This window comes from Notothenia rossii (genome assembly GCF_949606895.1).
Source record: "Notothenia rossii genome assembly, chromosome: 1".
NCBI lineage: Eukaryota > Metazoa > Chordata > Actinopteri > Perciformes > Nototheniidae > Notothenia > Notothenia rossii.
In genome coordinates, this window is record NC_136912.1 from 75,350,538 (window position 1) to 75,363,173 (window position 12,636).

The window sequence follows — 12,636 nt, forward strand, 5'->3', positions numbered from 1 at the left end:
GTGGTTTCAAATTGCATAACTTGTACTCAGTCGATTGAGACTACGTTTTTTTCAGTTTTTGTTTATCTTGGTTGCTTTTATTGACAAAGCCCTGAACTGGGATTTATTTTTCCCTGGAAGTCAACCAGTCTTTCTCTCATTGCTCTCCTGTGATCTACAAGGCGACTTTATGAAGAAACTCACTGCCATCTCATATGATGTAAAATCTTACAAACACCAACTTTAGAGTTCTTCTCACCACAACAAAACACGTCTTGAACTTTTTTTTCTCCTTGTTTTCCCTCACTTGAGAAATATGAAAGTTTGATATAAAGTGGGATGAAATTGCTTTTGTTAGGATGCCATTCCTCTGCACTCCAGCTGATTATATGAGACACTGAGTTCATAGAACAGCCTTCAGTGCTAAGAACAGAAGTCACTTTTGAAGCATTCTGAATTTAAAAAAAGACAATACCAGCTTGAACTACAAGACAAAAACCATCAGTCTCTCTGTCATCCGTTTCCTTTTAATTTAAACAGACCTCCTGTCTGGCTATAAAGCACATCTTTGCCTACTTGACCCTTTCTGCTCTGTTTAATTTAAGAAAGGTTTCCAGCCAGAAACGTGAGCCAGCTGTGTGTTTGCATTAGCCTGGACTATGTTTTGTTTGAGGACCTGGAGCTCAGTGGCTTTAACATGTGCTGACTATTGAGTGAAACATGAAGAATGTTTCTGCTGCTATACTGAGCCGCCACATGAGTTAATGTGTAGGAATGACCTGGAAGTTATAATCTGCTGTGGTGGTTTGTTTTCAGCTCTTCTGGCCTTGAGTTCCTTTGTACCCTTTAAACACTGTCTAAAACTGTGTTTTACTTAAATATGTGAGAAAACCTTCAAAAAAAGTACATTTTATTGTAATTGGATTTGAAATGGATTGTTTTGTTATATGAAGTAGCTTGTAGAAGAGTTGACAAAAGAATGATTTAAAACGAATGTAGTGTAATATAATATAACTAGCATATTTTTAGCCCATAATCTTTAGTTTCTTCCCCAACTCAAATCCAATCCAATAAAATCAAATAAGGGTTAACCCTAAAAACACTTAGTCACTTAGAGGAATACACACAGATACAAACTGATGCTAAAAAATGTTAAACACTAGCTGGGGGGAAGAATGAACTACATTGTGGCAAAAAGGTAGAACAAATATCTTTAAGACCAAGACGGATCCAAAAATTGCAGACTCTGCACTACACTAGATCTGGCAATGTGAGATTATAGAGGTGAGAAGGTTGTGCATGGAGTTGTTGTCAGCATGCCATCTTCTTTAAGGGGTCTTTCATAACTCGAAGAAGAAGCGTGTCCTGACACGAGCAGCATTCCAGACCTCAGATCTAAATTCACAGCCTCACCATCGTCTCTTTACACCATCACACTTCTCCAAGGGAGAAAGCAACAGCAGGACAATGGATTGGATTAATTAGTTCGTTTTGACCTTTTCACTGGTATCAAATATCAAACCATAACAAACCCAGATCATTTTCAATTCAGCATGACACAATTTCAGTCTCTGCTTTTGTTAACAACTATTATAGTGCAATATATAGTAAAGTATAGGGGACTGTTAATAAAAGATGCCATGTTAGAAAGTGTTGAAATACTAAATCAAAAAGGCGTTTTTGTAGACACTTGGAGGCAAAACCACCAACGTTGTTATCACAAATGACAAGATTCCTTTTAAGGAAGTAAAAGAGGCATCTCTGGTTTAATTATTTTGTGAAAGACCGATGACCATCACAAGCACCTATTAAACTCATATAAACACAATGTGAAGCAAAGGAGGGGAGATATTTTCGATGCTGAGCAAAAACAGCCTGGCTCAATGTGCGCCGATGGCATGAAGATGATGTGTTCAGGGCACACACACCTCTGACCTGAAGGTAACAGATGGCTAGAGCACATCATACAAGGGTGCATGTCAGTGTGTGAATATAAAGAGAACAAGAGGGAGAGGTGTACAGGGAGGAGCGATATGGGTTTGTCTGAGGTGCTGAAAGGAATGCAAACATAAAGAGAAAAAAGTGTTTTTCCTGGTTGTACTGGTGTGAACCTGTGCCACGTGAACCTGACAGTAAACCCAATTATATTCCTGTCTTAATCTCCTGGATCTTCCTCTACTCCAAGACAAAACACTAGATCCACTTTCCCATAGGCTTTTCTTTCATTTCCTGAATTCCTTTTGCTCATGGAGGCTCCTCTTTTGATAAGTGCAAAACACACACCATCTAGTTTTCTCCTTCACACAGACAACACTTTGTTTTGTATACAGAGTTTCAGGCTCCCCCTTCAGAGGGAATCTTCAGCTCTGTGCCATACATTCCTGTTGACACTCATTCATATGGTAATAAGGATTCTCAGTGTAGATTTTCTTTTCAAACCAATGCAGGGACGAGATCTTCCAGGGTTGCATCACATGTCAACACTTGCATCCCGTTGAAGCGTCCTGGCAGCCTGCTAACGCTAATGCCACTTCCTCTTAAAAACGTTGGCTTGAGACCCATTATTTTATGTTTTCGCTCTTTCAGTGAATCTTCTGTCTTGTCTCATTGTTTCTGTTTGAGAAAACTGAAAGAAAATCTACAATCTTAAAAAGGCACAAGGACACACAGTGGGACCAAATGATGTCCTGAACCCTGGCAAAGTAAGGCAAGTCATTGAAATCTCCTTCATTAAATATTTGTGCAGTGGCACCAGACATGATGATGCATCCTAAATAATGATTACAATCCAGTTTGTTGTACTGGTAATTCATCTTGAAATTCGAAATGAGAGCACGTAACTAGTGTTTTTCCCAAACTCTTTGCTGAACTGTCATGTGAAATTGGGAGGCGTGTGGTGCAGTGGGTTGTGCATTGGTGTTCGGATCAGGGGGTCACAGGTTCAAACCCCACTGCAGTCAGCATGTCGTTGTGTCCCTGGGTAAGACACTTCACCCCAAATTGCCCCCTGTGGGGACTGCCCACAGTATTGAGTATATAAGTCGCTTTGGATAAAAGCGTCTAACAAGTAATATGTAATGTAATGAATCATTCATCTCATAAACCATTCTGGTATGAACCCAGATGCCTCTAGTTTCTCATCCATCACCTGATCTGTCTGTACAGTCATCATCGTCCATAAATCTGTCCCAATACAGACGCACCACACAAGACAAATTTGTGTGAAAAAAAAGAAAACTCTGAAGCTCACTAATAAAGTTGTTGGCTCGACAAAGATAACCAAACGCCATATCGTTCTAACATGACTTGAAGGCAGGTTTATCTTACACCTGCACTGTTAAGGTCTGAATACCCTGAGTAAGCAAGAATGAATGTAATCAAAATGTTGAGCAATACTACAGTGTGTGCCTGTACAAAGGCAGCTCATTGTGGAATAGTCTCCCTACTGAGATACGGGATTGTCCCACTCTCGATAGTTTTAAAGGACAACTTAAAGAATGGTTGAGCAACTAACAGACGTGTAATCACGGCTAAATGCACTTTTATACAGGGGTATCTCCGCTTGCACTTTATGTAGCACTTTTATCTTATCTTGCACTTTATATGTCGTAGCTGCTACATTGTACTGCCATGTGGTAAATGCTTGTATGTTGCTCATGCTCTTTCTGCATGTCATGTATTTATTTTTGCTTTGTATATAAATGTCATGTTCTTGCATGTTGTATGTGAGGGGACTGCGGATGGAAATGAGCTTAAAGCTCAAATTCGGCTCATTTACGCTTGTAAGCATTATTATGTTTTAAAGTGTTCATCGATGTGCACTGTCCCGATTCAAATAAACGATTAAATGAAATGAAATGTTCCAGACAAGGTCTTTGCTTCATATTTGGTGGGTTGTTTTGTTCAACCTTTTTGGGAAATAAACATGAAGACCACCAGCAGCCAGTTAGCCTAGCACAAAGACAGGAAACTAAAGAAAACCCTAGCTAGCAAGGGGTCTGTCCAAATGTAACATAATCAGCATCGTTGAAGCTTTCTGATTAACAAGTAATTTCTCATTTGTTTAATGTCAAATGTATTTTTGAATGGTATTGCTTAACTAAGCTAACCAGCTGCTGGCAACATCTGTGGATACTTGTATCGATCTTCTTATAACAAAACAAGCTTATTTTATTTATTGTGAATGATGCCATAAAAACCTGTTTTTTAGGAGAAACAAACACCTTTCGTTTCTCCTCCTTCAAAGTGGAGGGTGTTTCTAGACATGCAAACAGGATCTTCTATCTTCGACCATAATTTAAAAATATATATTTATAAAAGACAAGAATATCTGCCTCCCATGAGTCAATCTCCTTCTGTTCTGTTTGTGGTGTCTATGGTTCAGTGTCAACATCAGCTTTGACTGACACACCATTCTGAGTTCAGGTTTGGCCAAAACATGATGCCTGGATACTGCCTGCCTGCCGGCAAGCCAATGCTCTGTGCACAGCACAACAAAACTATAAATCCTCCAACAGCAACTACAAACATGCATGTGCACAATATTCCTCACCCACACACAGGCATAATGGAGTGACACGCTCGACTGTGGGTGATAATCAACATGATTTGTTTTACACAGTGATGAAAGGACAAGTCAGAACAGAAATAAATTAGCTGCTGTCTAATTAAGCCAATATTTTTGTCTTTTGACTTCATTGTGAAATTTGTTTTCCAAGAAGCTCTCAGGGGAAGGGATTATTTTTAGAAATTCAGAAGTATATCAATATTTGCATATTCAGAATAGAGTCATAAACTCAATGAAGAGTTTGCAGGCAAGACAAGCAATTCACTGGAGCTTTTGAGAGCTCTGGCATTTCTTTTTTTTCTTTAAATGGCTCTTTGTGAGGCGCTGAGAGGCCCACAGGGGCAAGATAAGCTCAGGGCCGACCTTAATAAATGCTTAATCGCCCTTAATTTTGTTCATTCATGGCGAGGACCTAAGTGACACAAAACAAACAAGTTAAACAACGGGAATGGCATCCTAAATATTCAATCCAGTCTCTTTAAAATGCAAGTTACCAGGGAACTGTCCAGAGCAAACGACTAGGGAGGAAGGCAACATAACAGCCCACCCCCCCCCCACACAAACACACACACACACACACACACACACACACACACACACACACACACACACACACACACACACACACACACACACACACACACACACACACACACACACACACACACACACACACACACACACACACACACACACACACACACACACACACACACACACACACACACACACACACACACACACACACACACACACACACACACACCACAGAGAATAACTGCAGTGGCTTTTCTCCTGCTTCGGATTCCTCTGGTCACAGCTGTGGAAAGGTTTAGTGACAGAGAGGGAAAAGCTTAGCAAACGGGGGAAAATGAGAATCAAGGGAGAAAGGGACCCTGGAAACTAATATAAAGAAGAGCCACGTCTTTGTTTGAACAAAAACACAGCACAGGAAAGAGTTTGAGTAGTAAAAGATGGAGCTATCATGAGCCAACAGCGGCTGGAAGTCAAACACAGAGGCCTAGGCTGAGATCACACTCTATTTCTAGCAGCACAGAACACTGACATACAACAGCAGCCTGCGCACACGGCAGGTCATCTATTAACTCTGGAAAACACTGTCAGAACAACACTCACACTGCCATTTAAAACTACACAAATACAAAACTGTGCTAATATGTTTTGCATCCATACAAAGCAGGTCTATTTTCATCTTCGTGCGCAACAAATGTCAATACAAAGTTTTCCACACAGGCAGTTTCCGAATCCTGATTGAACTGGCAACCTGCCTTGTTTGCAGGCAACTCAGGTCAGCATGGACGAAAGGAGCAACTCGTTATAAAAGCATGCACTGCTCATAGTGACATTTTAACTAAATGTAAAATGTGGCCCAATGTAGTGTAGGTTACTAAAAGGTGGTGCATAGAATCAGTTAATGAGCAATATGTGGGATAACAGAGCTTGTGATAAGATTATTTTGTCAAGATTGAACTCTCAGTCTCAAATTTCTAGACAACATGGAAGAGAAGTGCTGGGTAAAATACAAGTGCTGTGGCAGAATGGTGATTGAAAGCACCTGATGAGCTTCTAAATGGACATTGTGGTAGAATAATTTGGCAGCTGGGTAAGGTTTTGACCAATGCAGTTGCACACATAATCTATAACTATTTCACATTTAATTTGCATTTTGAACCCCTAAAAAGCTGATTTGGTGTAACAGGTTTTGCTGTAAATGGTTTCATGATACAGATGTTTTCCTGTTTTTGAACTACATCACAAACACAAAATCGTTTGGCATTTTGTACACGTCAATAGTCAAACACACAAACATAAACCAACCCACCACCAACACCACAGAAAACACCACATGAGCTACCGGAGGAGAGAGGGAGTTAGTTGTTACTGAACTACACTGTGAGTGATCCGACCAACAAACCTGATGTGCTATTAATTTAGTGTTAAAAATGCACCTAAATTAGTTTGAAGGACAGAACCCGCCACCGGTTAGAATATCTTAAAAAGGAAAGCAAAGAGGTCTGAGGTGTCTCGTCCCTTTGCTTTGCATCCAGAAGAGGAGGAGTGCAGGGTGAACCGCCACCAGACTGAGTTTACTATGAGTGGAGGAGGATGTAATAATCAGATGGGAGGAAGGAGGGTGAGAGGTCTCTGATTTAGAGGATCCACGGGAGTTGAGGCCACTCCGTATAGCCTTCCTACCTGGCTGATGCTGTCGTGGAGACTTGACCTTGACAGATTTAACCCCTCGGTTACCAAGAGAGCAGGGTCGGTCCTGGCTTTGTCCTCCGCTGCACGGCAAAGATGAGCCCTCAATGCGTTGCTTCATCTCAGAGGACAGCAAACGGCCCTTGTGCATCCACTCCTGCATCTTGTTGACAGTGACACCGTGGCCCTTGTTGACAGAGTTGGCTCTCTGTACTCGGGCATCAGTCGGCTCATGCTTGTTGTTGTCACCCTGATTTGTTGATGCTTCGGCGTTGCTGTCTGAAGAACCCGTGAGGCTGTTGACTGAGCCGCTGCTCTCGTCATCACCGCCAGCTTCTTGTAACTCATCACTGCTGACGGCGTTGTGAAGCACCTGAGGTTCGGAGAGCTCACCTACTCCTGTTGCTCTAACCCCTTCAGCCTCTTTTGTCTCTGTGGCCCCTTTATCCCCACTGGATGTCTGGGCTTTAACACAGAGTGATGGTTGACCACATGTATACCTGATCCCTCCATCACTAACAGAGCGCAGTAACATGGGTCTTATCTTAGTGAGGGACAGGTTTACCATACTCTTACTGTTAAGCCTGGCTTTCAGGCCTGACTCAAAGTTCCCACTGAGGCAAAGCAGGAGTGAGTCAGTGTCAGACACCTGCTGTAGACTGTGGTCGCCTCCCGAGGACCAGGAGTCGCTGTCCATGTTTTTGGCGGACAACCTCGAGCACAGGCTATCCCTGGAGTGGCTACTACATGAAGAGTTGGCCTGCTGCTCAATTAAACCAACATTAATCTGCTGGACATCCAGATTGATATCGTTCATAGCGTTTATTAGAAGGTAATACGCTTCTTTCAGCTGGTTTCTAAGCCTGTCAGTTTCCTGTGCACTGTTACTGTCATCCAGCTGTCCTTTAACCTGACCAGGCCGTGGCAGCTCTGTAACCTCTGCTTTCTCACCATCACTTTTTGCTCTGATCGTTGCATAAAAAGGCAAAATTTCATTATCATAATAATCATCATCTTCACTATCTAAAGGGTATCTTAGTGACGTCTCTGTGGCGCACAGGGATGCCAGGTTAATGTCGCATATGTCTAACTCTGTGGGGAAAAACGTCGGGCTCTGCAGACTGCCTGCAGTCCCTCGCATGTCCCCTGCATACTCCGGCCCATAACTCTCTATATTTCTGATTACAATGTTTTCTTCTGTGCTCCTTGACATACAGTGTGTATATTCAAGTGCTGCGCAAACTGGCAAGTCTGTCCCCAAAGTTTGGCTGTTGTCATAACTCCAGTTTGCGTTGTGTTCATTAAAAGCCACTTCAGTGTCTGCCATGTGCCGGGAATATCCTCCGTCTCTGGGCTCCCTCCCATCCCTATCAGCAGCAATAACCTGGGCCTCTGGCGGTTTACTGACCCCGGTATGCGGTTCTCGGCACAAAACGTAATTTGAATTGTCCCCAAACCCAATTGAGTCCCCTACGCTGCACTGCCGCGGCACCGAGACGAAGTGTTTTCTGTGGACATGCGGTCCACCAAGCGGGACCCCCGCAGATAACACGGTTTTGTCAGTGGATCTGGGTGCCTGGTGGCTCCTATCTACCTCATGTGCCCCAAACTGCGCGTTTCTTTGAAGTGAGACCCCCAGGAGCTCCTCGTTAACCCGAACCCTGCCCCCGCTGCTCGGCTCCTGGGGAAGTGCGCCGGGCAACTCTGCTGCGAGACCCTCCCGGACTGCTACCACCCCCCCTGTTTGCACCATCGCACCGTCAACACAATTCTCGTACGTACTCATTCTCTCTGTCGTGCAATCCAGCTCTGTGAGCAAGACTACCGGGCGAGCCTCGTCGGAGTCTCGCTGCGTTTGCAAAACTTTTTCTTTACCTTCTCGGCCCCCATTCGCCGCAGCAGCAGAGCCGTATCCACCGCCGACTGTCGCTCCTTTCTTGGATTTCTTCCCCCGGAGTTTCGCTAGTAAAGTCCTCCGCAGAGGATCAGCCATTCCTTTCCTTTGCCCCCAGTTTATTCCTCAAGGTTTCTTTCAGCACGCTGGCTCCAGAAGGAAAGGGCCGAGTGGGTTCTCCTCGCTCGCCGCGGTCAAAGCTCGCCGGGCGGACGGGCTCCTCTCCATTCTCCGCTGTCACCTCCGCGCTGTCGCCTCACTCACTCCTGGCTCTCTCTGCTAAACTGCACCACCGCTCTCCCTCCCTCCCTCTCTCTGCTCTACTCACACACACTTTGCCCTCATCCCTCCCTCCCTCCCTCCCTTCCCGATTTCTCTCAATGTCTCTCTCTTTCTTTCTCTCTAGCGCCTCACCTCACCTTCTCCTCATGTTTGCAGCTGAGCTCAGATAGCCTGTTTGGAATTTTTTTCTTTGTTTTGTCCAACAGTGACATATAGGCTATTTAAAGATAATAGGCCTAATTGACAATCAGGAAAACAGTAATATAACTGAGGAGCTGAAACGATAAGGTGCTGGCTATTTAGCTTGAAACATTATTTTCTTATAATAAATGAAAAAGCTTTAGGATTACATTTTCGCCTGTTTATTCTCCTCATTAATAAAGTTAAGGGAATTTATCATTTAAGAACTAAATGCAAGACAGTGAATACTACAGTATGATTGGTTAACTGGAGTGAGTATTTTATTAAGAGCTAACACAATAAATCAATAATCAATTAATTGATAATTCAATTAACAGATAGGCCTAATTAATCACTATTACTATTCACTTTACACAATTAAACCTGCTGATAAAATGAAAGTCATGTCACTCAAGTCCACACATCTGCAATTAATTACCCAAGAAAATGATCCCACAATACCTGCAGTCCTAACTACAACAATGGTGCAATAAGTATTGAGGTATCTTACTTAAAGTGGACCTATCATGCTATATTTGAATAATATAGTGTAGGACCATAAGGCATATTTGTACTTTTTATTTTTCAAAATACCAAACAGATCATGCATTTTAGCCATTCCTCATTTCCCTCAATTTAACACTGTCTTTTCATGGGCTGATTCTGTGAGAACAGCACCATCTACAGGCCTGGCATATGTACTACAGCGTCTTCAGCGCCCTCGAAAGGCAGTGTCCGTGGCTGTCTCCTCCTGATTGGTGGAGTTGGCCCAATAGCCGGAGCGCCACTTCTGTGACGTCATAGAAGTGTTCAAATCTAGATCAGTCTGTATCAGATGCGTTGCAGCCCCTTTTTAAGAGATTTGGTATGGAGGAAAATAGAGAAGGTTGAGTTTTCTGACACCTTTAATTAAAGTAAAACATAGTAGTATTTGGTAATAAATGTTTTGTAATCAAGTTTATAAAGTAGAAATGAGCTAAATGTTCTTTAAGTATCAAAGTGAAACAATTTACAAAATGGCCCCTTTGTCAGTTTTGTATTTAGCATTTTAACTACATTGCCAATGCATCCTATTTTAGAAACTGACTGTTAACCGTATTTAAAATAAATACAGTAGAGTCAAAGGTAAAATATTTAGCTTGGATATGCAATGGAGAAGAAGTATACAGTAGCACTAAATAAAAATACATTTAAGGCCAGCTGCCTTGACATTATACTGTATTAAAGTGTATATTTACATTCTGCATTTGAGGATGTTTTCCTTTTTAGTAACATAGGTGAGAAAGTGTAATCTCATTGGAACAGTATGTGATGTGTAAGGGAAAGGCGGCTCCAGCCTCTCTATTGAAATTCAACACATATTTGTCCCCGAAATGTGAATTAAATTCAGCTGTAGAGCAGTTAGGCAGGACTTCAAATTACCACCTTCACTGGTAGCTGTGAGGAAGGCATTCCAGCAAACAGCAGGGAAAACGACTTTCGTCTCAGGGGAGAATGTGGCTCGACCCTCTGCAGAAAAACACAACGAGGAGGCTGGTGATGGCTCTGAATCTTCTCCTACCCTTTACAAATGAGTCGGATTGTGTATGTCATAATGCATTTATCTTTTCATAGTTTTATCTTCATTACTGCACACCACAAAGGCAATTTTTCATATTCCAATGGCAGCCCGAACCTAAAAGCACGGCCTGCGACGTGATGGATCACTGTCGATTATCGGACTGACACTTTTATCTGAAGTGTATCTTGAGTAATCCTCTCCTCTTTGACCTTGTATCTAACCCCTGTCCCTACTCGCAGGCCCAACCCGAGACGTTAAGAGCGTCCGAGACAGCAGAGAAAGGAATGAAACATACTTCACTTGAACCTTAAGCCATTTGTTTGCGGTTGCCTCTACTTGGAATGTGCCAGTGGATGAGCTGCTGAAAAGCTGCAGTGGGTGTAAGAGTGCACATGCGCTCTCCCTCTCTTTAAGGCACACACACTTACATTGAAATCTACACACACATTCCCCCCTCTCTCTTTGTGGATATGACTCCATTTTATTGCTCCAGACAAAACTATTTCAGGTTTTTTCCAATGTACTATATGTCTACCCATGATTGAGGGCATTTTGTCGTCAGAGCCATTCATCGACGGGGGCCCACATTCACCCTCCTTCTCCTCCACCACCACTACCCTCAGTAAAAAATGATAAGCATCTGTTATTGCTCTGCAGGAGCCGTGTAGGCCCTGACGCCTCGGCCTGCCGCCCCATCTGACTGACTAGACCCTGTCTGGGCAGTTATTTACAGGTCAAAACCTGCAGGCTGCATCGTGTGTGTTTGTGTGAGAAAGAGAGAAAAGGGGAGAGCAAGGGGGAGAGGAGAGGGCGTTAGGGAAAACAGGCTATGTTCCTGAGGAAGGACACAAACCATTTTTCAACACATTCACTGCAGGGCATGAGCGATATCTTTTTGAAAAACAACATCTATTAGTGCAGTATTCATGCTGGAAATGTCTTGCATTCCTGAAAATGTGATCTTGTTGTGTGATATATCTTAGTACCTGAGGTTATACAAGCAACCAAGGCTTGTTGATGTAAGGAAAACTGTTTCGTAAGAGGGGGGTGGTTTATACACCTAAGTGCTGTTTTGGAGTGAAATGTTGAGGTATTTTTGCTTGATTTAGTATTCGTTTGACCCATTCAGAAAATAGTAGGTGAAATTACAATTTCCCAGTCTAACCTTTTGAAATTGCTCGTTTGCTTTAACCAGCAGTTTAGAACACATACATCTTTAATGTAATAACAGACTAATACAACAGCAAATATCCACTTTTGAGAAGCGATAACCAGTGTATTAACATGAACTTTAATACATTGTTGGGAATCAAAAAAATTGAAGATTATTTTATTCTCCAAATATATATTTACAATATATGTTTGTGAAAGTTACATATTTACATGCCATGCTTCGGTAGGAACCAAGATGTCTCGGATTCAGGTCTTGCGGCAGTGACAGCTCACTACTTTAACTGAATTCAACATAAAATAAACATGCAGTGAGTTAAACAGGGCAAAATAAGCACTTGTCAAGAAACTTTGCATGCTGACTCAACAGCGCAGGATATAATGAGGAAGTCTGTCCCCCTTATTTTCCCTCCAATAGTAACTTGTGCCCTTTGTGAAGGCAGTGGCAGAACATCTGCTTAGCTGGCCCGTTTTCAGATGGCTGTGACAAGTGTATGAAGAAGAAAACTGTCTGTCTGTCTGTCTGTCTGTCTGTCTGTCTGTCTGTCTGTCTGTCTGTCTGTCTGTGTGACACAGACAGACAGAAAGGAAAGTAATATGTGTGTGCTCATGAGTGTGTGTTGGTATACAGGGCTCTGCAGCTGTTGGGGCTCTCCTCCTGATGGCAGCCCATTGTTCCCCCTCTCTCTGTTTCTCTCTCCCTCTGTCCCAACCGGTTTATGGGCCTTCCCTTTTCTCAATGCACACCGCAACTCAATTTATGTCCTAAGACACCCTTTC

The 12,636-nt window shown here is 42.7% G+C and overlaps 1 protein-coding gene across 3 annotated transcripts in view; it reads right to left on the bottom strand.

Moving 5' to 3' along the window:
• The window catches only part of syde2 (synapse defective 1, Rho GTPase, homolog 2 (C. elegans)), a 43,285-nt gene extending 34,323 nt beyond the window's left edge, over window positions 1–8,962 (bottom strand). For 2 of the 3 annotated variants that reach the window (XM_079646894.1, XM_079646895.1), the window contains exon 1: window positions 6,764–8,962. In XM_079646894.1, coding sequence (XP_079503020.1) covers window positions 6,764–8,762 — 1,999 coding nt within the window. In that variant the 5' untranslated portion in view covers window positions 8,763–8,962. The remainder of the gene's footprint in view (window positions 1–6,763) is intronic. The other variant, XM_079646896.1, reaches the window with a different exon arrangement.
• Between the last annotated feature and the right edge of the window lie 3,674 nt (window positions 8,963–12,636).